We start from the raw sequence: 27,877 nt of genomic DNA, 5'->3' as shown, positions 1-27,877 counted from the left end.
CACCCCACCCACCCCCAAATACACTATTTGAAAATTAGCAATGATTGAAATCCCTCAGCTACTGTACAAAGACAGTCAGGGACGGAGCATCCAGACTTTTATTACAATTCATCCCTTGCCTGACGCAAGACAAAGCTATGCAGTGATTCAAGGTCTCTCGTTCCATTGTGTTCACTGACTTTCTTTCCACCTCGGAAAAGCAGAAGAGTAGGATAACCCCGTACCTTCAAAAGACACACAGACACGAAAAAAAAAAACACCAAACAACAAAAAAAAACTTGTTACTAATGTCCAAACTCACGGGTAAGTTTCACTTATATTCACCTGACTTTGAAAAGCCACCAAACCCCTCTAAAACAGTAAGCCATTTTAATTAAAAAAAAAACCAAACAAACCCCAACACCGCACCAGAACTTCCAATGCCAACCTGCAATTTCTGAACATTTGTAAGCTGTATGGGATAATACATGTTCCTCTAGGCTCTTCCATCAGCAGCTGAGAACTGCAGCTCCAGCACTACCAGCACTAAAAGACATCTTTTTTTCTCTAGGAACAGAGCTTTGCCATCAGCTACCACAAGACTGCTTTGATGCTTTCACAGAGGGAGGCTTCTTAAATTAGGGACTTCTTCAACTTTATCTAATAATGAGAATGACCAAGTCTGAACAGTCCAGGAAAGAAACAGCATCAGCAGGTGCTGCTCTGAACTACCTCTTTCTTTTGGCTAATGGAGAACACAGCTGCACTGTCACCAGGCACCCGCAATGCAGCAGCCAGCTCAGCTGCACGCTGGAGCCTCTAACATTTGGTACACAATACTGTCCCGTTCATTTCAGATCTTTCACACTTACAGAAAATCTGTTGCAGACGTTACGTTGCACAGTGCAGTCTACTTCTGCTATTTTGACATCAGTCAAACCTGGAAATTGCTCTTTGGCAAGGTTCTCCCAAGTTGGAGCCAAGTTCTTACAGTGACCACACCTAGAAACAAAAGAGAGAGATTTGTTTAGCAGATATACCTTCCAGTTTATCTCTACTGTCTTGCTGCAATGGCTGTAAGTTTAACTAGCTGCCTTTCCTATCCCCTAGTGATTTGGCCCTTCAACTCCCTTGCACTATTATGTCAGTAAATGAGCTAAGAAAACAAGTGATTTTTATGTAAGTTAAGCACTGAAGTAGTTTCTGGCCTTCATTAGTCTCATCTGGAATGGTATTCTGCATGTCAGTGCATTAACATTTTACCCTACAGAGGAATATGAAGCCAAATAAAGATGAGTGCAGAGAATGTTTAAATGGAAAAAAAAGACTGCTTAGAAACAAACATGTTTTAAGTGAGGCATAGAAAGCCTGTACTACAAATTAAGTTCTCAGGTAGCATATGCCAGTTATGCTAAAGCTACATAGCCCAAGTTTAATTATTTAAAGGAGATTTTAATTTCACTATTAAATTTCTTCCAGTTCGTAACGGCCTCCTTGACCAATGGTAGCATCGCTCAATGCTGGAAACTCAGTTTTAATAGAGGCATTTGTCAACACAGACTCTGCTTTTATGAAACACCCAGTAGTCTAATGCACTTTTTCACTGAAGGTACTTTGAAGTTTAACCACTACCACTGTACTTTCAGGTAGATCCACAATGGAATTGTTTGATAGTCAATATGCTTCACTTAGCAGATGGGGAAAAAAAAATAAATCAGGCCCTATTCTGATTTGTATTAAATAGAGAATCATTCCAGTTATATCATCCACAACACCAAAAAGCCTATTTCTATTTTATTCCCTTATGTCTCCACAGTAACTTGAGAATGCGGTCCACGGAGTACACACAATGAAACACTAGTGTCAAGAGAGAAAATGATATTGTAAAATGGCAGGAACTGTAGTAAAGTATTAATTTTGTTTATATTTTGAACTTGGCTCAGCCAAGTTCATAACTTGAATTTCTTACTGCCTTCAAGAAGAATTCCCAAAGCACTTTAGACTTTAAAGCTGCCTTGCTCATTCTATTCTAAACCAGCTGCACCTTAATTGGGTTATTAAAACAGCCCCGCAATTGCCTCGAGGCTGGATCAGGGCATTTACAAAAATAATGAAAGATGGCTCTGCAAAAGTTTTCTTAATACAAGCCAGTGTATATTTAAACCACCTTGTTAACACACAGTGACAGTATAAAAGCATTTCTGATCACGCACAAAAACTACTATAAGAGGATGATTTTATGCTTACTATGCAAGTTAACATTAATATTTATCCAAAACTAACTGAAAGACAGAACTAGCAAGCAACATAATAGTGTTTGCTGAGCCCTATATAAGCTAATCCACTTGGAAGAGAAAAAGGTCATTTATATGCAGAGCACTACAACTGTATACACAAGCCTAACTTTCAGAGCTAAAACTAGGATACCAGCTACATAAATATAGGAAGTATTTTCCTAAATGGTGACTTTCTGAACATTGCAGCCAGGGAGCACGCACTGGCTTAAGAACTTGATTCTCTGCATCCTGAGCCACCATTTCTCAGCCTGCCATCCAACATAGATCATGTATCTGTGAGATCCAGCAACACCCCCTTAGAATTTCCTGAGATGAGAGGATGGTTGTAGTGCAGTATTATTAAGAAAAGTTAATTAAAAAGGGAGAATTTCTTCATCTCAAACTTTTTCAGAAAAAAATTCTCAGATAATGAACTCCTACATATGCCAACAAGCCCTGGGTGCAGAAATCAGACTAGAAGCTGCTTTGCGCACAGGTGTAAACTGAATTTACCAGCCAGTTCTGCTGGTGGCGTAGTAGCAGCACAGGCACAGATTCAATCTCAGTCCCTCACAGTGCACAGAGAAGATAAAGGGAGTGAAGAGTGAGCAGTACACGTCAGGGGGAGTGGTGATGGTGGTGGTGGTGTGTGTATGGACAGGGTATTTCTTAACACAGTGGTGGCAGATACTTGCTCACATCCAAAAGCAGATCTTTCAGATGTAAAAGAGCGTAGCAGTGGCACTCAAGCAGCAAACCACACTGCGGTAAAAAAAAGAGTGACAACACTGCAAAAGACTGCATCATTGAGATTACGTAAAATGAAACTGTCTCTGGTAGTTCTTGCCTACAATAAGAAACACATTCATGCCCACGGTCAAAGTGAAGCTGCAATATTTTGATACTGCTGAGCACATTTCAATATGAGTTGCATTTGCTTGTATTGCTTTGTAATGGTGACCTTTTACCACCACAAACAAAAGATCTTTTTATATTTTATATACTGCATTAATGGGATGGCTAGCGAGGAAATCAAAGATGTGTTATCTTTCACACAGTGCAATACAGCTTAATTTTCGTCTCTCCCCCTACGCTAGGCTTCCTTCTTTTGGCTAAGAGACTGGGCAATGGATGAGAAAGATGGAATGCAAGTTTCATTAAATTCAATCCACGCACAAATAAGATGAAGTCTATAAACCAAATAGAGAAATGTAAAACTTTCTTTTTAGAAAGGGAACAGTAAGAAAAGGGGGTAAGGATTTGTTCTACGAGTTTGTAGTACTGAGGTCTTACCCCAGCTCGGGTACCAGGCTCTGCTGGATATGCCAGTAATTGCAGATGCCAGATAGGACATTACTTTTTTCCCCCAGTACTTTCCATTGGGTGTCTACATCTACACTGGACATTCCTACCTTGGGTCACTATAAGAACATATTACATGGAATATACTCTTAAGAACATCTCAAAACTGTCACTTCTGCAAATTAGGTTTTTTTGTCAGTCATTTGATGAGTAACAGCCAATTATCCATAGGTCAACAGTCTGTATCAATTTCCAGGTGCTAAGATGAGGCTTCCAAGAGAGGTTGGTTGTGGGAGGAGAGGGCCCAAAGGCCAGCACGCTCTCCTTTCTCAACACTGATGATACGCTCCCCTCACCTTACCCTAATCAAGGAACAGGAGCACACCAAGCCAGCAAAGCAAGCTATCGCTCTCCTTGTTCCCCAGCATTACCTGGAGGCTGACACAGTAAAGCTTCTCTGTCAGCCTTTCCACAGACAGGCATCCCAAGAAGGCTAAAACAGATTGAGCTTTTTTGCTGTAACTCTTGCCCACGCACACATTCTTCATTCTGTTAATTCATGTTTTAGATCCAGACAACAAATACAGTAACTACACACAACTCAAAGACCGACAGCAACTACTGCACTGACAGCTTAGACCAGCAATAATCCTGAACAACAACAGCTGCAAACTTCTTACCATGGAGCATAGAATTTAATAAAGGTGATCCCCGTAGCAATGGTTGCATCGAAGTCTTTTTCAGAGAGAGAGAGCACTGCAGCCTGTTCAAAAAAAAAAAAAAAAAGTCAACACATTTTTATATATATAAGATCAGCCAAATGAGGTTTTAGCTACCTGAAAGGGAAACTCAAACTGGAAAAGATAATATTATTGATATTAGAAACAAAAGTAGCAGCAGCACACCTCACTTTTACCTCTCAGCTGCTTTCCTCCCCTAGAGAGATGTAGAGAAATGCATATTTCACACTGAATTTCATCCATAATTGGAGAAACAAAACACCCCTATTTTCAGTGGATTTGCCTGTATCCAAATTTTTAGTTGTTGGGAAAAAATCACCTTCATTTTAATACACTGTCATGCAAATGTTTCAAGAACAATCCTGACAGAGTTGGCTTAAAGCACATAATGGCCACCTGAGAGTTTAATGAGGTATCCAAGGCATACTAATGATGTCTTGACAGCTGTTCTCCTTCTGCTATGTATGCACTACATACATAGAAAAAACTGTTACCAGAAACATGCATTTGCCTGTCACGAGGACATCACCACACCACACTCGCATGGATGCCAGGAAGAATTTTTCCTCCTGATAACATCAGAAGCAATGGCGTGGGAGTGACGGGAGGATAGCACATTGCTTACAGACAGTCTCGTATGAGAGCACAGAACCATAACAAGCTTCATTTTTTGTGTGAGAACCTTAAGGATGGGAGGGATTAAAAAAATAAATAAATCTCATGCCGATAAAAGCTTCAAATTCAAATGAAGGCAAAAGAAAACCAAGGGTGCAACTGACAGTATTACCAATTCTACTTTAGACCCAGTAAGAGTCTTATGAAGAGAAGCCAAACAGAACCGTGAAATTATAAATTATCCACTACCTTTAAATGTTTCCATAAATAAGTATTAGTTCATGAAATTAAGTTACTTTGTTAAGTTGGTGTTATTACCTCTAAAGAATTATTTAGAAATTAGAAATTATACTTTCTAATTATTAAATAATTGGAAACAATTAAATGAAGAAAAATGAGCATTAAATACATATTTTTCTATTCTGAATTTCCTAAATGGATATCTAAAACAGATGTTTGAAACATCATTTACAATCTAAGATACCAAATCTGAAAACCCCATAAATAACTTCTTCCCCACGATCCACACAGTAACACAAATTTTAGAGATCTGTAGATTACTATCAGAATAGCAACGCGAACTTTATAACCACAAAAATAAGTTTAGCTCAATTTTAGCTTGGTTTCTCAAGAAAAGACATTTTATGCAATCACAATCTGAGCGCCTGCTTGTCGCTCTACCTTAATCCATCTAGATCATTTATGAGTCATTTTAGCAATGTCTGGCAGGAGAGACATCTCTCAGACATAAAAGTACAGCATCCACAAAAGGGCCTTGGCCCATGTAAGACATGGAGGAATCCACGTAGGTGCTTAACACCGGGGCACAAATTTGGAGTCGGAACTCATTGCTTTTGCCACCAGTGGTACCAGGTGTGGGCTGCTGATGGTAAAGGCAGTCAGTGTTTGCTGGTTACATGGACTAGCTAGCCTCTTGATCCAAAATTCATGAAAACACAAATGAAACCAAGCTGTCTGAAGATGAGTGAAAAAGAAATGGTGGCACCTAAAGCTGTGATGTAAAGTTACAAAGACAAGTTGAGTCCTACATGGTGTCTACTATTATTTGTCAAAAAAAATCCCCCACAATCCTTTCCTGTTTGTATGTGTGCTGATGCACGCAAGGCGTAAGTGGGAACTTGCATCCCATGTGGCTTGTGTTATTGCTATAAAAATAGAAAGACAACTAATTACTTTCTGCATTGTACTAACACCAACTTGTTAGGATCTTCCAAATATGAGGTCAATTAAAAAAAAAAAAAAGTAAAAAACTTGAGGGGTATGAAAACTGCAAATCTATATTGTCTATAATATTTGGTGAGCTCCTTTATGCAAGATGAGTGATGCCGCTGGAAAAGTCAAATGGGAAGGGTAACATTGTCCTTTGAGAAGCTGCATATAAACTGTATTTATATTATTCATATTGATGCTTTTTAATTACATAAGTTCATTCTACAGCACAAGGGAGGGTAAATGACTGTTCTTTATTTTCTAGTATGTTTTCCACATTTCATGAAAAAGTATGCTTAAAAACCATCCCTAATTTCTCAATCTCACCATTTTTACATTAGCTACAAGAAAAATGGCAGATGAAATACCAAGCGATTGAAAGACAGAAAACTAAATGACATGAAGTACAACTATGCAAAGGTGATAAAGTTATTCCTGCCAATTCCTTGGCAACATTCATAACCCCTGTGGCTCCTACAACCAGGATTAGAATAAGCCTCCAAAGCCACAGACTTTTCTTGTCACAGGATGTGTTATCTTGCCATATTTAGATCAGTCTTCATAATCTTTGCTTGTTTGTTGTTTCTGCAGATAGTTTAAAGTATAGGACCCTGCCTTTTTTTAGGGGCTTAGCAGCGCTTGACATCCTCCTGGGTTCAAGTGAGAATATTGCAAGAAATGTTCATCTCCATAGCAATGAAATACGCTGTCATACGGACTGAGGTGCCAGGAGTTCCACAGACCAAAAAAGACCACATTTACACCATTCTATCTAAACAACTTACTGCAGCCATAAAAAAGGAGACGGATTTTCTTTCTTCTCCAATTCATCAGGTAAGTAAAAGTATCACTAGGATTTATGGTCTGATTCCACTCCTTAATTACTAAAAAAATAACCAGGAAAGTATTTGGTGCAGTTTACATCTAGAAATTGTCAAGCTATCAGAGAGAGAGAAACACATGGAAGACTCAAGATATGCTGCTGAAAGAGTTTAAAAACTTTTAATACCGCTGCAGAGTGCAGGAGCACTTACCTCAATACGGGTGGGTTCTGCAGGTGGCTGCAGGGCTTCAGCGGGTTTATCTGCGGGTGGCTGTGGGGCTTCAGCAGGTTTATCTGCTGGTGGCTCTTTCCCAGAGCTCTGTAGTTGGGAATCCACATATTCCTTTAAGGAATCGAAGTCCCTCTTCCCTTTGTATTGGTCACCCTACAATTACCACATAGTTTGTGTAAGTGAGTGCATGCAGTTTAATCAAGCAAATAAATAATTAGCAAATAAAATCACCAAAAAAGTCAGATTGCCAAGTGTAAACATATTCATAATAAATATGATTATCTAGTCGTTAAACCTCTCCATGGCTTTCCATTCACTTCACATCTTCAGGATTTGCCATAGATTCTTCTGTAGCAAAAGGAAACAATCTAAGGTCTCCTTGAAATTAAAGGTATTTTAGAAACGTAGAAGCAAATTTTAGAAACTCTTCAACTTTGACCTTCACCTCTCACTCAGCATTTTCAAGGTTTTAGTTTTTTGAACCTAAAGCTACCGCAAGGAACAATAAACTACCGATCACTGTTTGGTGGTGGTCTCTGTTACCATGAGAGCTCTGGTCAGTGCTTTGACAGGGCTGAAAGGCTTGACTTCCCATGTTGTGTGACTGCACAGTTGCTCCTCTGGCCCACACGCTTGTCACACATCCTTGGAAAACCCAAACAGTAAGGCAATACTCTCTGGGCGCCTAAGTTCGCCTGGGAGCAAGAGACAACAGCTGCCTGCTGTGGCACCACTCTCGCGAAAATGAAGTCACATTTTTGAGCCTGCACATGAAACTCTCAACCAGCCACATCTTCGAGAAGCCACAGTTTGCCTTAGGTACTTCCCCATATTTGAGGGACTTTCACAACTCTAGGGAACAAGAAATCAGAACACCTCTGAGCAGCTTCAAGTCTCGAATCTACTGTTGGCCATCTCTGGCCCAACTGGCTCTTGTGTGATTTCCCTCAGCGCTCTCTGCGAAAATTAGTACCAATTTCTCTCTTCAGAAGACAGATCATCACTTCTAGACACTAGACATCCATTTCGGATAGACTTCTTGGGTTTCGGTCCCATGAGGTGTGGGCTACAAGATGTATCTCCTCTCACAGATGAGGAATGCTCTTCAAGAAACAGCATACAATCTTCGATACGTTGAAAGGAAGAACCTCTTCAACCATTTCATGTATCTTTGGAACTACACATTTTCCTTGTTTTGTCATTGATAATGTTACATGTAACTATAGCCACTTTTCCCACACTGGGTCTAAATCACAAAGGAATTAATCTAAGATGATGCAAGAAGCCTGTACCTGCTTGTTTGTATCCACTTCAGCAGGGCAGGGTCAGTGCCCATTATTCCTCCCAGGGTTTCTGCTGCACCTAACCAAGAGGGATGGTATGATGCCAGACTTCGGTTATGACAAAGGGGATGATGGTAATATGGACAACAAGGCTGGATGGCTCAAGCAGTTCTCCGCCTTCCCCCGCTTACTGAACAGTATAATAGCAGCCAGAGAGATTTCCAGGAATTTCTGGGTCAGATTATTGGAAAGCTGTTGGGATTGTTTTGTCTTTTTTTAAAATATATTGTATCAGCCCACGAATGAACATGCGATTCTGGTGGCAGTATGCCACCAGGGAATACCACACTGCCAAGGAGAAAAGCCAGTTTGATGTCAACAGAAATATATTGTTCAGACTAATGGCTGAGATTCAGCTTTACCAAATACAACAGCAGTGATCTGACTTTTTTTCACCACACTCTTGAGTCAAATAACTCCGAGCAACTCAAACTTCAATAATTACATAGGGTCAAAAAAAAACCCTAAACCACCCTCATCTGGCTTGTTGAGAAAAACACAGAATCATGGAAAGGTCAGGGTTGGAAGGAACCTCTGGAGATCACCTAAGTCCAACCCCCCTGCCAGAGCAGGGTCACCTACAGCAGGTTGCACAGGACGGCGTCCAGAAGGATTTTAAATGTCTCCAGAGTGGGAAACTCTACAACCTCTCTGGGCAGCCTGTGCCAGTGCTCTGCCACCCTCAAGGTAAAGAAGTTCCTCCTCATGTTAAGATGGAACTTCCTATGCTCAAGTTTGTGCCTGTTACCTCTTGTCCTATCACTGGGCACCACTGAAAAAAGACTGTCTCCATCCCCCTGGCATCCTCCCTTTAAGTATTTTTAAGTATTGATAAGATCCTCCCTCAGTCTTCTTTTCTCTAGACTAAAAAGACCCAAGTCCCTCAGCCTTTCCTCAGAAGAGATGCTCCAATACCCTAATCATCCTTGTAGCCCTTTGCTGGACCGTCTCCAGCAGTTCCCTGTCCTTCTTAAACTGGAGAGCCCAGAAATGGACGCAATACTCCAGATGCAGCCTCACCAGGGCAGAGTAGAGGGGAAGGATGACCTCCCTCGACCTGCTGGCCACACTCTCTTCTTGATGCACCCCAGGATGCCATTGGCCTTCTTGGCCACCAGGGCACATTGCTGGCTCATGGTCATCCTGCTGTCCACCAGGACTCCCAGGTCCCTTTCCACAGAGCTGCTCTCCCAGGAGGTCAGCCCCCAACCTGTACTGATGCATGGGGTTATTCCTCCCCAGATGCAGTACCCTACACTTGCCCTTGTTGAATTTCATAAGGTTTCTCGCCACCCAACTCTCCAGCCTATCCAGGTCACGCTGTATGGCGGCACATCCTTCTGGCATGTCAGCCACTCCTCCCAGTTTTGTGTCATCAGACACAACTACAGCTAACTTTTCTAGATCAAGACAGTATGGTTCTGGCAAAGTATCTTGCCATCTGTAGCTATCTGAAAAATAAAAATAAAGCTGGTGGAATACCATTCTGGAGATACAGCAGAAAACTTCCGGTTCTTTTGACTCATGCCGCACAGAGATAAGTTTAACTAACTGAAAACACCTCTAACCTTGGACATGCCACCATGTTTGACTTGAACACTCCCTCACTTTCCAGTTCTGCTACGGACATGTGCCAGGCACCACTGTTCGAGCAGTAACAAGGCTGTGTATTTCCTGAGTGTATCAGGTTGGGATTCAAAAATGCAGGTGCTGCTTCATTTAAATTCCCTGGGGTGTCTGATATCAAACGTCACATACACTGGTATGTACTTATGGCCACTTGCTCTTTAGAGTCACAGAAAACTGCCCCAAGTGACAGCCACTAAACTGAACTGAATAGCAAAACTTAAATCTCTGATAATGTAGATGTTCAAAAAGGAATGTAAGATGAATGGGGCAACCCCCCCCCCCCCCCCAAAAAAAAACCCAAACCAAACATAGTAGGTAAGAGCTGAAAGAGGAATCTTGGGTTCTCTACTTGCAGACCTATTTTTAATATCCATTTAATACATCTAATTTATCTTGAAAGTGCAAAACATATGACAAGTAACACTACTATTCATAATATGCTTATTTGCTGCTGTTCATGTACATATTTATAAGTGTTTTACTTCCCCGTAACTTCAGAATATTGTAATTCTTTGAATTGCTACAAGGAAAGATATCAACTGCGCCCACAGGACTCTCACTCACAGTGTCATATGAAGTGTTCAGGTTTATAAGAAGGAAAACTTTCATCACTCAGACATCACTCAGCAGATAGGCACCACTTGCACATGAGAACCTTCTGATACAAATTGTGAAAATTACGTACTTTCTTATTATTTCTATTTCATCTATGTTTTTGTGTTCCATAGGAAGTAAGGTATTAAGGTAAAGTAAACTGAGAATTCTCTCGCACAGTAGCATAACTGGAGATACTGCTTACGGACTTATGAACATCATACCAGTTATTTGCAGAGCACAAAGAGCAAAAAACTTTAACTTTTATCTGTGGACAAAGTATACCTCTTCCAGTACCTGACTGAACCTCCAACATCTTTTCTGTCACAAACAGACTTTCATATATGCTCGTTTGATCTTTTTTTCCCCCAGGATGCAGGCATAGCCCAAGTATTATTCAGAAAAAAATGGTCTGATCTTTTGCTGAGCTTGTAGACTCACCTTTTCACCGTTCCTAAACCAGAGGAGTGTGGGATAGCCACGAACTTGGGTTTCAGAGCAGACTTCATAATGCTGGGTACAGTCGACCTACATTTTGAAACAAAAAAAAATAAGCTATTCAGTGCATAAAATAAACATACAACAAACATCATAGCCTCCCTTATGTTTAAAATCTCAGAAAAAAACCCCACAGGAACAAGCAATACATGGCTTGGCAAAACTCAGTACCAAGTACCATCTTAAGAATGATTATGTCTGCCTTCCAAAGAGTGGTTTGGTTGTATAATTAGGAGGCTGTGTGTTTGATTTTTTTTTTAGGAGGGATCGGGGAGGGAGGTACAGATAGAAAGTAGTAGTAAAAGTTACAAAGAACAATGAAGACATAATTAAATATTCCAATTAAAAAGTACTTGGTATTCTCAGTGAATAAAATCACTGGATGGACAAAAAGACACAAAACACTAACGTGAAAGAGCTTTAAAGTGAAGATATATTGGCTCATCCATTTCTTAAAAGACTACTCTTTAAAGACTTCAGAAGACATGTCAACAGCTAGCAAGTTAACTTTACTCCAAAGGAAGTTCCAAGTGCATAGCAACATTCAATTCTAATATGTTATAAACAAATCTGTAAATTTATTAGTTTATAATCTTTTTTGAAGCAGGAAAAAAAAAAAAGAGATAACTTAAGCATTGCAGCCTTTGCTCGCCACAGCACTTGGATTTTGAATTTTACATTAGAAACACTTCGCGCCAGATCACTGAAGATCAATTCTAAACATTAAACAGCATCCTACTGGGCAGGTATCACTGTTAAGACACTATTCCCCCAGATTACACAAAGGTCATGGTTCAACCTTCTTACAAACAGTTGTTTCCTGTTTACTTACAGACTTACAATCTTAGCCAAGACATGTTTAGAATCTGCTTGGTATGGTGCCATGGGATGAAGCGCTGGAGGGAAGAAGGGCCCAAGAAAGCTGGTTAATATTCAAGGATCACCTCCTCCAAGCTCAGGACCAATGCACCAACAAAGGCGGCAGGCAGAAAAGCCAGGTGGCCTGCGTGGATGAACGAGGAGCTCCTGGACATGCTCAAAAGTAAAAAGGAGGCGTACAGGGTATGGAAACAGGGGTGGGAAGCCTGGGAGGAATACAGAGAAATTATTCAAGCAGCCAGGGATCAGGTTAGGCAAGCTAAAGCCCAGATTGAATTAAATCTGTCCAGGGACATCAAGACAAATAAAAAATCCTTCTACAGGTATGTCAGCGAAAAAAGAAAGACTAGGGAAGATGTGGGCCCTCTCCAGAAGGAAACGCAAGAACTGGTCACCCAGGATAGAGACAAAGCTGAGATACTCAACAACTTTTTTGCCTCAGTCTTTACTGGCAAAGACTGCAGCCACACTGACCATGATGCAGAAGGCAAAGGCGAGGACTAGGAAAATGAAGAACCACCCTCTGTAGGTGAAGATCAAGTACGAGACCACCTGAGGAACCTGAAGGTGCACAAGTCCATGGGACCTCATGAGATACATCTGCAGGTCCTGAGGGAACTGGCAAAGTTGGTAAGCCACTCTCCATCATATTTGAGAAGTTTCAGCAGTCTGGTGAGGTTCCTGCTGACTGGGAAAGGGGAAACATAACCCCTGTTTTCAAAAAGGGAAAAAAGGAAGACCCAGAGAACTACAGGCCAGTCAGTTTCACCTCTGCGCCCAGCAAGATCGTGGACCAGATATTCCTGGAAACTCTGCTAAGGCACATGGAAAACAAGGAGGTGACTGGTAGCAGCCAACATGGCTTCACTAATGGCAAGTCGTGCCTGACAAATGTGGTGGCCATCTACGAGGGGGTTACAGCAGTAGTAGACAAGGAAAGAGCAACTGATGTCATCTACCTGGATTTATGCAAAGTGTTTGACACTGTCCCGCACAATATCCTGGTCTCTAAATTGGAGTGACAAGGATGCAACAGAGGCCACTTGTTGGATAAGGTACTGGATGAGTGGTCGCACTCAAGGAGTTGTGGTCAACAGCTCAATGTCCAAGTAGAGACCAGTTACGAGTGGTGTTCCTCAGGAGTCGGTACTGGGACCGGTGCTGTTCAACATCTTTGTTGGTGACATGGACAGTGGGATCAAGAGCACCCGCAGCAAGTTTGCCAATGATACCAAGCTGTGTGGCGAGGGGACATGCTGGAAGGGAGGGATGCCGTCCAGAGGGACCTGGACAGGCTGGAGAGGTGGTCCCATACCAGCTTTATGAAATTCAACAAGGCCAAGTGCAAGGTCCTGCATCTGGGTTGGGGCAATCCCAAGCACAAATACAGGCTCGGCAGTGAATGATCAAAAGCAGCCCTGAGAAGGACCTGGGGGTGCTGACTGATGAGGAGCTCAACATGAGCCAGCAATGTGCAATCGCAGCCCAGAAAGCCCACCATATCCTGGGCTGCATCTGAAGTAGTGTGGCCAGCAGGTCAAGAAGGTGATTCTTTCCCTCTACTCTGCTCTGTTGAGACCTCACCTGGAGTACTGCATCCAGCTCTGGAACCCCCAACATGGAAAAGACATGGGGCTGTTAGAGCTGGTCCAGAGGAGGGCCACAAAGATGATCAGAGGGCTGGAGCACCTCTCCTATGAGGACAGGCTGAGAGTTGGGGTTGCTGAGCCTGGAGAAGAGAAGGCCCCAAGGAGGCCTTATTGCGGGCTTTCAGTACCTAAAGGGGACCTACAGAAAAGCTGGGGAGGGACTTTTTACAAGGGCATGTAGTGATAGGACGAGGCGGAATGGCTTCAAACTGGAAGAGGCTAGATTTAGGTTAGATTTTACAAAGAAATTTTTCATTTTGAAGGCGGTAAGGCACTGGAAGAGGTTGCCCAGGGAAGCTGTGGAAGCTCCATCCCTGTAAGTGTTCAAGGCCAGGCTGGATGGGGCTTTGAGCAACCTGGTCTAGTGGGAGGTGTCCCTGCCTATGGCAGGGGGATTGGAAATAGATGAACTTCGAGGTCCCTTCCAACTTAAACCTATGATTCTATGATGTTCCAAATAGTTTCACATGGTATACAGTTATACAAAATTGACTAGGCATTGAGACAAATCTTAGCAGCTTTATTAAATAGCAACTATCAGCAACAGTAACTGTGAACACAACAGACAACTGAATAGAACAGAAATTTTGGAAATTTTTTGTTTATTTTTCTCTATGTATCAGAGAACGGTAACTTCAAGAAGATACTTAAGCTAAGCAAAGATTTTATCAGACAGCAAACAAGGTTCTCAAAAAGCAAATCAGCAGATGCAACATTTGGTACAGACAGCATCAAAGGAACAATAGCCTCTGATATTTTATTCTCAGAAGGAAGCTAATTTTATATCCACCAGGTCTCAAAATTATGTGTGTATATATAAGTCTGCTCTAAAGTTCAGCTATGCTGACCTGTTCTGTCTAGCATTCCTGAATTAGCAATTTTCAAAAGCATTAAAAATAAATAAATAAAAAAAACCCCAAAGTCAAGATCATCAACCCTAGTAACAGCCGAAAGTGCAGAGAAGATAGCCAAGGTTTTGTCCCTCTGCAGGACTGACAACACTGCTAACTGTTATGCAGTCTTTCAAATCAGTGGAACCACTCTGAAAGCTTAAGGACGTGGAAGTTGAGTCCAGTCAGCCTTCCACCATTGGCAAATACAGAGGGATTCACATCATGAGCCACCTGGACTTAGGTATGGGTCAGCAAATAAAGCCAGTAACTGCAATTGCCAGACCACCTCCATACCTCTGCACAGAAGTCACTCCACGTACAAGTAACAAGCTCCCATGGTAAATACACCACAGAACCTGGTTATCAACCCTAAGGGAAATAGTAAAGCAGGACAAGATATCAGTTTTTAAGGCAGAAGACCCCCTGAAACCTTTAGGAAGTTCTATGGGGGTAAAGAGGGGAAAAATGAACAACCAAAACCCAACCAAGAAATAATTTATCATAAGGAGTCCTGTAGGTCTAAAGATTGCTAAGGAATCCAGTGCTGTAAAGAGCAAATTAGAAGTCACTTTCCCACTCAAAATAAATACTGAAGTCTATCAAGTTCTGACAAAGGGGAAGCATAATAAAAAACAAATCTCAGAATATTACTCCCTGCATCTGAAGTATTAGGCTTATTCCCAGCCCTTTCTGAAACAGGAAGCTAACTGTTTCTAACAAATCCTTGCTTAAAATGAGGGAGTCCTGTCAACCATGGATGTGGGAGAAAAAAATAACCATCCCAAAATTAAAATAGAAACTATGACTATAAAAGGATTTAAGAGGCAACAAACAAAACAATTGTTATTTGCAAATCACAGCATGAAAAAAGCATGATAGTTGGCTGAAACGTTCATTCACACAAACCACATTTTACAGGCTAAGAGCACTTCACCTACCTTGCCAATCTTGACAGTTTCCGAATGCTCAAAGGCTTGAGCCAGCTGTTCCCAGGTTGGGGCTAAAGCCTTGCAATGACCACACCAAGGGGCAAAGAATTTGATAAAGTGATTACCTTTTAAGTCAAAGGGAAAAGAAAAAAAGATTTAACTCATTTGGAATGAATTTGGCTGTGATTAAAGACTAGGTACTGATCTCAGACTGCGAATTTATCATGGTATTTCCTGAGTTAAAGATAGGAAACACTGTGAATCAAAGGCCAGGACAGAATACTTCAGCAATTAGGTTTTATGCAGTCCCACAGTGTTGCTAACTTCCCTGAAAATCCAAACAGCTTCACAACCTCAAGCCAACAAATGAGATATTGAACCGGATATTTTTAACCTAACCATTTGCTACAGTGTCTCATTCTACCATGTCAATCACTTGCCCTATTACAGAGCAGAAAGAACCACCAAGGAACACATATTTTTAACAGCTTAAATGAAAGTATTAGACTTCAACTTAAACATTTCTTAGGAAACACTACTGCATTAATCCATGAACTACCTAAATAATTTTGTTCAGTTTTCCATTCTTTTTCTGCCCTGTTCATTGTATTTTCATGTCAACTATTCAAAAAAATCACTGCCTTTAGTAGATTTTTGCAGTGTTTTGTAAAGAGGAGAGTCTCTGTACTATCTCCTACTAATGTTTCATTTGAAAGTATAATCTTAATTGCAGAGTACCAGAATATGTAATTTCCTTCAATTAAGATTACTATTAATTCAGGATGCTGCATGCTTCTGCACACCTCAAGGCAATGCTCTGTTAATATGAAATAAAAATGAACTTAATTAAAACAAGGAAAAAATCAAATTAATTTGAAGGAAGTGCTAGCAACTGGAGGAAAGCTCTTTTTAACGGAATTATTCATAATCTTTTGAAGATGCTTTGGGGCTGATACTTCAAGAATTCATTTCTAGTTTGAGGGCGTGTTCACAAAAGGAGGTCAGAGGAAAGACGTCACAAAATAACTAGGAAATGCAAACTGCAGTAGTAGTGTTCTCTAACTTGCCTGGTCTGCACATGAAAGACTTTCAAACTGATCGACATGCTTTGCTTTGGTCAAGCAAACTGCAAACTGGAATTTCTCATAAATGAATAAGAACACCCAGTCAAAAATCAAGCTATTCTATACCATGTACTCTGATATACTCTACTACCCGACAAAAAAAAAAAAAAAAAAAAATTTTTGCCCTGGAGCACCAAAAAGCTAAAGGGAGACTTTTTAAGAACAAAAGTCAACCTTCCAGCTGGAACTGCTAAGCCTCCCGCTAAATTTAAGCGCCACACTTCTTGTAACTGAAGTCAAGAGAGAACAACAGGTTTAGAGATGATCATAAACCTGCTCATCCATAAGATATGACCATGAGAATGTCTCTTCTATGAATGCCAATGGATACATAATAAAAATATTACAACACAAATATTAAAACATTTACACATACACTAAACCTAACTATCTTCTCAAACTGTAAGGTTGTTTAGTGCTTAGCACCTCCCTGGTGGCTTAGAGAATCCATGAAGAATTTTGATGTAATTCTGTGTTAAGCCACAAAGGCTGGGAAATTTTAAGTTAGCTGCACAAAACGCTCTTTTACTCTTGAAAATATTCTAATCAGTTAATAGTTACTTTAAGAAGCTCAAGTATCTGCCTCACTGGTGGAATCACATGGGCACAGACAGTTAACTTAATACAGCTTTTTTTTTATTATTATTAATTTTTTTTTTTAGGAAAACTGATAGAGATGATAGGATCATCTGTTGTTAAGGCAGCCCAAAGTTTGTATTGTAAGATATTGCTCATTCTCTAAAAAACCCACCATGTGGGGAGTGAAATTTCCCGTGTTAGGTATCACTCCTGGTATTAATTTTAAACCTTCCAGACATAGTATTTTTTTTAAAATGGCCAAACAGGTGAAGTGTTTTGCCCACATTAAATTCTGGGGGAAGGAAGCTAAACAATATCAAGTAAGGGGCCAGATTGGAATGGGATGGGGGGAGGAAGCGGGCGGATTATAATTATCCAGAACAGCAGCCTGGGAGTATGAACAAGCCAGCACCTAGGGAAAGAGGAAACGGGACTTGCAAAAACACAAAGCGAGTGGCTTGCTGTGACTGAGCAAGGAACTCAGGGAAAGAGAGAGTTTAGTCGAGCAAGCCCCACTAGCTTCTTACATGTAATTAGGGGCCTTAGTTTTACTGCCTTCTGAGTGGAGTGCCGTTCTTAAACTTTCTCTGGTATGCAATATGTAATTAAACTACTGCATTTTTACAGTCTGTTGTTTCATCCTCTTTCACTAGGTATTACTGGAAAACAGAAGTGGGAAGGAGGTAGCTTGAAAACTAACATTTCTATTGCAGACCTCTCACTACTGATGTCTCTGTAAGCAAGCATCTCCTGCTTATGAAAAAACGTTACCTTCTGCTATGTGCATCTTGAAATTGTCTGCCGAGAGTTCATACATTCCCTGCTTAGGTTCAGGGGCTTTTGGTGGTTCCACATCAGATTCTGAATCCTATTAATGGAAAAGTTACCCTTTTATTTGTCTCATACAGTAAATACATAATATATGATTGTATCACACCATTCTGTGCTAGTGTTGTAAACCCTGTACCCTGAAACTTCACATTCCTAAAGCAGTGTTCTAATTTAGCTTGTCTTAGGTATCTAATGTTTCCCAACAAACAACTACTTGAAAGCAAAACGTGAAAAAGACTACCACGCATAAAAGAGCTGTCAATCACAGCCATTGGAATAAGAGAGGCTTTCACTGTGCTGTATTATAGTCACAGAGCACAGTAACTGCCATGACATTCATCACATCACCACATATTAATAGACTTAGATTACATAACAGTTCCTCCATAGCATCACACAGCCACATCTGCCACCACCACACCAGTTTCAGGGGTCTTTGGGTTACTTAAAAATAGCTAGTGAAAAAGCTATTTTCTGCTCCCCTGATGCCAGAAAGAGGGACCTAACGGCTCCATGAAGACAGCAACAATGGCAAAAAAGCAAACACTTTATAGGTATAACTTGCAGTAAACCCACTGGCACTTCAGCAAAAGCAAGTGACTACTTTACAGATACTAGGGTCAGAGCTGGAAAGATTATTTTTTTTGTTTTTAAGAACCTCAAAGTACATCTCTTAAAACAGTTTAGCATTTAATGTTGAATTATTAAAAATACCATGTTTGTTTAAATATAATCATGTTTTAACTGTGGTTCAGCAACCACTAAAGCTTTATCTTGATTAGAAACGGCAATCACAAATTTCATTTTAGGCAAGACTTGGCTACTATATGTAAGTGCTACCTCTAAACTTAAGGGTTTTCCTCGTGATGGTACTAGCTTAACTGATTATTTCAAACCCTTTCTTTAGGCTAGAACATTATCAGATAATAACTGAGCTAAAGGTGGCATCCATGTTTTAAGAGACAATTAAGCCCAACACAAATGCAATTTATAACGTATTATAACTAAATTGCTTTTCTTATTCTAGAAACACATGGTCTACAGGTGCCAACTGAATTAACACTAAGAACTGTATCGTAAAATGTGAAAATGCTAAACATTAAAAACTGCATTACATACTATAGTTTTAAATACAGGAAACAAAGGGCAGGTCACAGGATGACAGTTTTAATTACTATCACGACTTATGTGGAAGCTGTTCCATATTGTTATTGCCACCTGACTTTTATTCTCAGGAGCAGATTTCCTCCTGGAAAATGAAACCTAACTTACAAAAATGACAGATAAGCAAGTCTGCAGAAGGGAATATTTCCTTATTTCCTTTTCACTTACAGATGGTTCCTCATTTAGTTTCTCCAACATCCAGCTTTCCAGTGCCTGGAAGTCCCGAGGGCCTTGGTATTTCAGAGGTTCTTGACCAGGTTTAAGCAGCTTTAGGCTAAAGGATCAAAATGTAGAAAAGAGTGAGGCAAAAATTTTCACATCGGAAACATTCTTGGAAAGCCAACACGCTTTGCTAATCCACAGCAATGCAGCTCAGGCTGCAGTAACAGCTCTCGATTATTAACATCAGCATGGGGCAACTCCCTCAACTTAAAAGGTCATCGCTAGAACTTAGGACACTTTTTCATTCCCATGTAAGCTTTTAAAGGAGATTTTTAAAATAGCAAAAAGAAATACCATGTTAAAAATCAACATAGCCTAATCTTACTTTGATCAATAAGCAAGAGCAAATAAAACATTGCAGCATTCAGTTCTATTACGCCTGTTAATCCTATTTCAGTCTGTCAAAAAGTATCAATTTTGTTTTGTTCACCTCCCTCCATCACCAAAGGAAAAATATCCAATGCTTATTTTCCCAGGATTTTTTTTCTCCCATTTTGTTCCCTGACTGCTCTTGGAATGTAGGACTTTTCATGTGGCATTAAACTGATAAAGAAACCATGCTGAAACAAGTCAATAGGACAAGAAGATAAGTGACTGCTTGTAGGGATTCAAGACTTCACGATTGTAACATTTAATAATTGCTATCAAAACATTTCCATAAACTACCTAAAACTTCTACTAAAAATATTTAAGTTAAAGTTGGAAATATATTTGGTAAAGGGGCAGCATCAACTTCTGACCTAGTCTTATGTTTTAAAGCAAATCATAGTTTCAGTTACCTGTTACCTGGCCCTCAGTTCCCCTTACCAAGCTGCCGCTTAGTACTGCTTTTTCTTTTTCTTGAAATGTTTTTTTTTTTCTCTTTTCTTGTTCCACAGTTGAAAAAAATGAACATATGAAAGTATTGAAAAAACACATAATGCAAATACATTCAAAAGAGACAGGAGCTCCCACTGTCTTTTTTTTATTTAAGGTATTCTTCAATGTTCCTTGTGATGATAGAAAGTCCAAATTTTGGCGGGGGGGGGGGAGCAACTTCGTAATAAGAAAAAAAACAACAAAAATGAAACAGAACATCTAAAATGCACTTCATGGCAATAATTCTGAAGAGTAGCAAAAAAAAAAAAAAAAAAGAATATATCAGCTTAAAGATCCAGCCGCACCTTTATTTTCTTCAAATGAGGGTAAGTTTTCTCTAGTTCAGTTGAGAGAGTATTTTGCAGCACCAAATAATCCTGCAACAACCATACTAAAGGGACCTGCTCCGTCAGTTTTACTCTCAGGGGGATGGAAAGTGGATGCAGCCTTTCCTTTGATGAGTGTTTGGAAAAGCAGCATAGGGACCAGCACATCCTGGACTTGCGACAATCCCTCTGTGCCTGAGGAAGCTGTGAAATTTCCCTTGTTGGAGATTTTTAAAAACAGGCCAGTTAAAAACTGACTCAGACAGGAAGAGAACTGATATCATGAATCCCCCTTCATCTCTATATTTCTACAACTAGCAGACTGCCTTATCATTTATACTTTTCAAGTAGATGAAAGCAAGCACTAACTATTCCTAGATACTCAATGACCTTAAAGAGGAGGGCAGGGGGGAAGCATTACACATCCATTCTTTCTTTTTTTTTTTCTTTTCTCTCTTATTCAAAATCTCTGCCATTTTTTCAATTTTACAAGAAACAGCACCACAATATAATCTATTCAAACACACAAAGATGACCAATGCTCACTTTTGGGGATATTAAAATAGAGTTGTAATATTCATTGTTTCTTGGTATTTCTAGTGGAACCAAGCCACAAATTACCCTTAAGGACAATTCCTATTTCAACAAGGACTTTGCTATTTATAACTCTCAACTTCTACTCAGTCGCACTCATTTGCATCAAAGTGGGTGCAGCCAGGAGCATATGTCAAGTTCAGGCCATTGCTGGGGTCAGCAGTAACTCTAGACACAGCAAAGGGAAGGAAACTGAAAAATACAAGCTGTGGAAGGGCTACAGATGATCACATTCTCCACTTATCCCCACTAAGACAAGTAATTAGTAAAGCAGCTGAAATGATCACATCCATTTTTGCAAGAAGCTTTAAAGAAGACACAAGTGAAAAAAATCCCTTTACGCCTTTTCAGTATCTAAAAAGGGAGCGTGCGCGTCTAACCCAAAAGCACCCTCCAGGCTGACCTCTCATCGATACTCTAGATCATGTTCTAGAGGTAGTAAGGCATACATCCTTTGTAACCGGGTAAGTTTAACAAGCTTAAACTCCAAATGAACTTCTCCTAGACCAACATAAGCAAAATTACCTAGAGAAAGTCTGTATGACATCAACGCTGCTACACTAAGTGATACTATTAACTTAACATTTTATGAGCACCGAGTTCACTCAAAAATTTAAGAGATCACCTATACATTAATTACGAATGGTGCAGTATACTGACAAACTTGTGACAAGTTATTTTTAAAAGTACTATTACCAGAGAACTGCTCTATCATGCGTATCACAGCTGTATAATGATGCTTGAGAAGGAGGTACTCTCAGAGAAAAGAAAAGGACAATTCTGGGCTTCATTTAAACACAGCCATCTTCCAAGACTTAAAATAGCTTCTTTAAAAAAAAAAAAAGTGTAAGAGTAGTATATATCACATGATGCTTGGCAACATGGTAAAAAGGCTTAAAAAGAACATACGAGGTCCGAAGTACCACAAAGAAACCCAACAAAAATATAGCTGAGAAGTTAGCTTCAAGAAATTGGCAGAGGATCACGGGCAACTAGAAAAGAAAGAAATAGGAGCAGACATCCTTTTATACTTACGTAGGGTATCCTCGGACGCCAAATTCAGAGCACAGTGGAGTATCGGTAGTACAATCCACTTTAACAACATAGACCTGGGGGTTTTCCATGTTGTTGTATTTATCTCCCAAATCATTCCAAGTTGGCTGGAGACGCTGACAATGTCCACACCTGTGACAGAAGGAACAAGATATTTGCTTAATAGTTGCTCGTGTTTAGAGTGGAATGAATCTATGGAAAAGACATATGCAGAGATTTTGATAAATTTACGAATAGTTAGTGAGAAAGCTTCCATACTCCAGCACTGTTACACTAAGCAACAGTGAATACTGTTAAGTATTACAGGACGCTCCAAACACATCTCATGTACAAATTGTCAAGAGATGAGAACTTCTTTTTGAGAACTTATCTTTTTATATGACAAAGCCTACTGAACGCACCCTGAAGTTAGTGAGGCTATTAAGAAAAGCATTCTCAGTCTTCCAGCTTCCTAGAAAAATCCTACGAGGTTCTCAAGCTTTCTTTTCCACTCTAACATTTCAAAGTACTGTACATTTTAGCAGAAGGTAAGAAGGTAATGGTTTCTAGCCTCTTTGTAAGGTCATTTGTGCTTGTATGTGTCACAGGAATTGTAACTCACAAGTCATGAAACTCATCAGGACTGATTTCTGAACAGGCTTTCTCAAAATCCTCCCATACCGTGCTTTGCCCCAGCAGCACACTATCAACTAATTATATCTGCATATACACAGAAAACTGGCCTCATACAGTTGCTACATCATCAGCTCACCAGAAGTAGAAAATGGCTATTATTCTTCTCATTGTTTTTCTAGTCATTCCAGTCATTATAGCAATACCTTATTTCTGTAACTACAATGAAAAATGTTAAGGAATGGATTTTCATTTCTGTCTAATGGCTGTTTTTGCAAACCCTCCAAGGCATCTAAAAATACATAATTGGATTAACAGAAAACATTCTCAATCTGACAGTATGAAAGCTGTTATTACCCTTGGCATGATTTAGACAGTGTACTTTGTAAGTAACAATTAAAACACCATTAGGACTTCAGAGAAAGTTGCTCCAATTTAAAACAGTCAATTTATACAACTGTTTAAGTCCACTAGTAGAAAAGCTGCAAGGATTCGCACTTTTCCATGTATCCTGATATCAGTAAGGCAAAAAAATTAACTTGATATTTACTTTATGTTAAAGAACATCTTCCTACCTTAATAAGGTCCTGTTACAGTCAGTCATAGTGGGTCACACATACTCCTACTATGCAGGGTAATACAACCTCCCATATGAACTTTATTCTGAATTGTCATTGCAAAGGGATATAATGTGTTATAACTAAAATTAAATATGCCTTAAATATTTAACTTCAGACTTAAGTCCCTCCATAGTCAACTTTTTCACGAAGCTTGAATTAAGAGGAGGATTTTGGATTCCCTGGTCCCTTCCCCTAGCAGTTGCAAAAATTTTAAACACCAAATGAATACTGACTGGTGTTAAAGAACAGAGCATGGAAAACTAGGTAAGCAAATCTCATGTAATTAACCCACTGTTTTTTCAGCACAGAACAGAGCTGCCTCGTCCATATTTAAAACTGTAATCTCTGCTATACACAAAGTTTCCCTTTCCCTTCCTTCTTCAGATTGTATGAGCAAAAACTGAAAATAAAGCAGGAAAAATGCTCATATCTGAATCAGTAATCAACTAGTTTATCAGTCCTGGTTTAAAAAAAAAAAAAATCAGTGTTACACAGAAGGAAATAACAAGACAAGACAGTCCCCAATATACTTTTTCTGAAATTCAAAAGGTGTAACTGCAGAATATATAAAACCAGAGAAGTCAAAAATAAAGAGGGCAAGATGATACAACATCACATGGCTCCCTTAGCCCCATGTACCCACATAGTGGTTCGTTGGTACGAACATTGCATTGTACATTACATCAGTGGGGCTGGAGAAGCAACCAGTTCTACCACTGGGGATGGTGGAAACCCTGCTTTTCCTTCCCTACCAGGGCTAGGAAGGTGCAGGCATTCATAATCTCTGTTTACAAACATAAACAAAGATCCAAAGGAGACTAACAAGTCCATAGGAAAGATCCACCTTTCTGAAAACAAAAACAACCCCCCACTTCTCGTTCACCACTAACATCAGGAGGTATGGGTAAAAGAACATTATTTTCGCAGATAGGTTGCACATTTTAACTCCGAGCAACCGCATGCCACAAGTGCTTATGCCTGGAGATTTTTTTGCTGTGGCAGTATCTGCAGAGTAGCAGGCTGCTCTACCTCATGCTGACAGGTCAGTGCTCCTTCCACAGTATCAGCATTTCTCATGCGCAAAACTGGATGGTGGACTTGCTGGGCAGTGACATAAGGACCATATATGTCAAAACTACAATTACTGATAAGCCCTCTGCAGTCAGTGAAGAACACAAACATTTCTGGAGGCCACCAGTAGAGCTTGAGCTCTGCAGCTAGCAAGGGAGGCTCTACAGCAAGATATAGTACAAACCATTATCCAATTAAAAATGGTGGTAGACCCTGGGATAGACAGGTGTAACGGTACAAGCAGCACAGGACCAGTCTCGCTCTGCACAAAACAATCCAACTAAGACAAAATCCCGTCAACAGAGTTCAATTCAACAACAAACCCTGGTGATCAAATCTGCTTCAGCTCAGTGGACTTCCAGAGGTTCACCAAGAGACCACATATGTTGAAAAGATCTGCAACGGTCAAAATAAAGCAATTAAACTACTCATTTGAGATTACTTCCAACTAAGAAACCAGGGGAACCTCTTTCCTTTGTAGACACACAACTGGCATGGCCAATATCCTAAGAATATCTAGTGCTACCAAGACAGTAACCTGCTCATGGTTCTGTCCCTTGTCAAGTGTAGCTACCAAGGTGGACAGCTGCATGATCAAAAACCTTAGACATCTGATGGTCAATGACTTGGAATGTTCTCTTTCTGGAGCAGCCCACAATATTCAAAACAAATGTAGGACCTCTTGTGTACCGCTGTTGTCTGGAAACAAAGCCCTCAGCAACATTTGTTTCCACAATTCAAAAGAGAAGAGTTCCGTGAGCTCTGTCTAACCCAACTCTTACTGGTAACACTGACGATGCAACATTAGTAGCATCCACAGCAATCTGAAAGACAATCCTAGCTGAATATTGGGTTGTTTGCCAGGCTTCTCCCTTGTAACAACAGGGAGCAGCGCCAAAACACATGCCTCTGTGAGAAGCATTAGGAGATTAGCACATTAACATCACCTAGCAATAGGGCAAGACGCTCTAACGTAGAGTCCAGGGCTGTCGGGTTGCCACCTCATCCCACTGATGATAAAAATACTTGTGTGTATAAGCACCTCTCTCAAGCACGGGGATGTTCCCTTTGCCCTTCTCCTCCCCTTGGACCTTATACCTGGCCCTGTTGCTGCCTGTCAGGAGCCAGGAATCCAGACCAAGGGCCCTGAAACCAAGACCCAGAGACCTGGAGGAGGCTTGCTAAGGGTGGAAAGAATGTCCAGACAAGGTTCAACAAGTCTGGGAAACAACGCAGCTCCCTCACGCTTGAGTTGGGCAGAGATCTTCAGCCCCTCCAAGGGCACATCATGGTCCAAGCTTGCAAGGCCAGCACTCTCTTTGATCCATGGTGAGGATGTGCAGCATACACTGGACTCTGCAACGATCCATTTGGCACAGGGTCTCGTATGAAGGCTGCGACAAGATAAAAGCTCATCTGGTTTTAGGGATGCCTCTGAAACAGTCAGTCAAAGTGTGGACAGACACAGACATTATCACCTAAAAAAAAACAGAACAGCGCAGCAGCACTCCTGCTCTGCACAGGCATTACTTAGGCCTTACAGCACTCTCAGGCAGAGGTCCTTCACCAGCAAGTCAGGTATCCTCCACTTTCGTGATCTTCAGAGAACAAAGGAAAGCATCTGCTCTTTCAAGCTTTTGCTTAACATTTTTGTATAGCATAAACAAGTCGATGTTAATAACAAAAAAAGTAGTAGTTCCTCAGTTTTGAAAGGAAATCCTTTTCTGCTGTTAATTTCAAAGAGCGCCATGACTCACGTGTGCCTAAACAGACCATGTACCAACAGATAACTTAGGATCAAAACATAACTTTTGCACATTGTTCCCTTAACTTTATTTTACCTAAATTTAAGAAAACTAAAAAAAAAAAACTTAAAAAAAAAAAAACAGACAAACAAATAGCCCTAACAACAAAACTCCCAATAACCTCTACTAAATATCAGCAAGTCAGATAAAAAAAGGTAGAGGGGACGAAGAAAAAAAAAATAAATAAAAAAAAGAGAGTATGAACAACCCTAGAAAGGCTCAGAGGTAAGAAGTACTGTCCTCTTGACAGCCATAACATCCAGCAAAGCCCTGTTCTCCCACTCCTCTCAACCACTCTTGTGTCAAACATACCAGTCCAGCACAAAAGCCCAGCAGGTCTCTTGCAAATCTGAGAACTCTCCAGCTCTGCTACGGCCACCTGCAGCCTCAGGGACACAGCACGCTATCGTTATATTGCTTTCACTGCAAATTAATCTTTAAATTTCGCCATTGCAAAGTGAACATAATTTCTGCAATGAAAGTATTTATGAGACTGGGGGGGGGCACAGGGTAAGCGCCGGTCACCGAATCGCAACTACTGCCATACACCGAGGCCACGCACCCTTGGTCTCCTCGAGGAAGGAGGTGAAAGAGAGCCCGGGGAGGGACAGGGAGAGCAGCCGGGGACCGGGGCCGGCTGACACCCCAGCAGAACCGGGGCTGCCCCAGCTGGTCTCCCTCGCTGCCCGCCGGGGCGACTTCACCCGCAGGCCCCACGCTGGAGAGGGGGGGGGGGGGGCTCTGCCGGCTGCCCAAGCCCGCGGGGACGCTTCGGGTGCCCATGCGCCCCGCTGGCCCCGGGCCTCGGGGAAGGGGGCGGTCACGGCGGGCCGCCTGCAGCCCCCGACAGGGCCAGTGCGGCCGCGGAGGCCCGAGCCAGGCACACGCCAGGCTTCACCTCCGCCTGCCCGGCCCGGCCCGGCGCTCCGCAGCCCCCGCCTGCCATTTAACGCGTGTCCCCCCCGCCTCGCCACCGGGGAAGGCGCCCGGCCCGGCCCCGGCTGCTGGGGCTCGGCGCGACCCCGAGGCCTCCCCCGCCGCCGGCCCGGCCGCCTCCCGCCGCCACGTCAACGGGGGAAGAGGCGGGCAAGGAGAGCGCCGGGCCGGGCCGGGCCGAGCCCCGCCGCTCCAGATACCCACCACGGGGCGAAGAACATGACGAAGTGGGGGGCGGCGGCGGCGCCGTGCCGCAGCATCTCCGCGCTGTAGAGGTGCCGCCCGTGCGGGTCCGGGTCTGGGTCCGAGTCCGCCGCCGGGCCCGGGCCCGGCTCCGGCTCAGCCCGCCCCGGTCGGCCGCAGAGGAGGGGGCCGAGCACAGCCAAGGAGATGAGGCGCCAGCAGGCCGGGCCGGAGCGGAGCGGAGCCATCGCAGCGCCGAGAGAGCGAGCGGCCAAAGCCCCGGGCAGC

The 27,877-nt window shown here is 41.5% G+C and overlaps 1 protein-coding gene across 1 annotated transcript; it reads right to left on the bottom strand.

The window, feature by feature from the left end:
- On the bottom strand, positions 1 to 27,877 carry TXNDC5 (thioredoxin domain containing 5). Its single transcript, XM_082499368.1, has 10 exons — positions 27,611 to 27,877; positions 22,345 to 22,494; positions 19,478 to 19,583; positions 18,086 to 18,182; positions 15,621 to 15,736; positions 11,205 to 11,291; positions 7,177 to 7,350; positions 4,238 to 4,320; positions 852 to 981; positions 1 to 224 (listed from the first exon to the last, which is right to left on the bottom strand). Exons 1-10 carry the CDS (start codon positions 27,835 to 27,837, stop codon positions 102 to 104), a joined length of 1,293 nt encoding a protein of 430 aa, XP_082355494.1. The 5' UTR covers positions 27,838 to 27,877; the 3' UTR covers positions 1 to 101.

The sequence above is a fragment of the Vanellus vanellus genome (genome assembly GCF_965231255.1).
Source record: "Vanellus vanellus genome assembly, chromosome: 2".
NCBI classification, from domain to species: Eukaryota; Metazoa; Chordata; class Aves; order Charadriiformes; family Charadriidae; genus Vanellus; species Vanellus vanellus.
Note: the sequence above shows the minus strand (reverse complement) of the source record. Positions and strands in the feature narration are given on the sequence as shown.

What these genes read in the sequence shown, in the direction of transcription:
- TXNDC5 (XM_082499368.1), bottom strand. Translation starts at nt 27,837, where the DNA reads ATGGCTCCGCTCCGCTCCGGCCCGGCCTGCTGGCGCCTCATCTCCTTG. An exon ending in CAAGATGCACATAGCAGAAG is followed by an intron (nt 15,737 to 18,085) that starts GTAACGTTTTTT and finishes TTGACTTAAAAG; the next exon opens with GTAATCACTTTATCAAATTC. An exon ending in GGTTTAGGAACGGTGAAAAG is followed by an intron (nt 7,351 to 11,204) that starts GTGAGTCTACAA and finishes TGGTAATTGTAG; the next exon opens with GGTGACCAATACAAAGGGAA.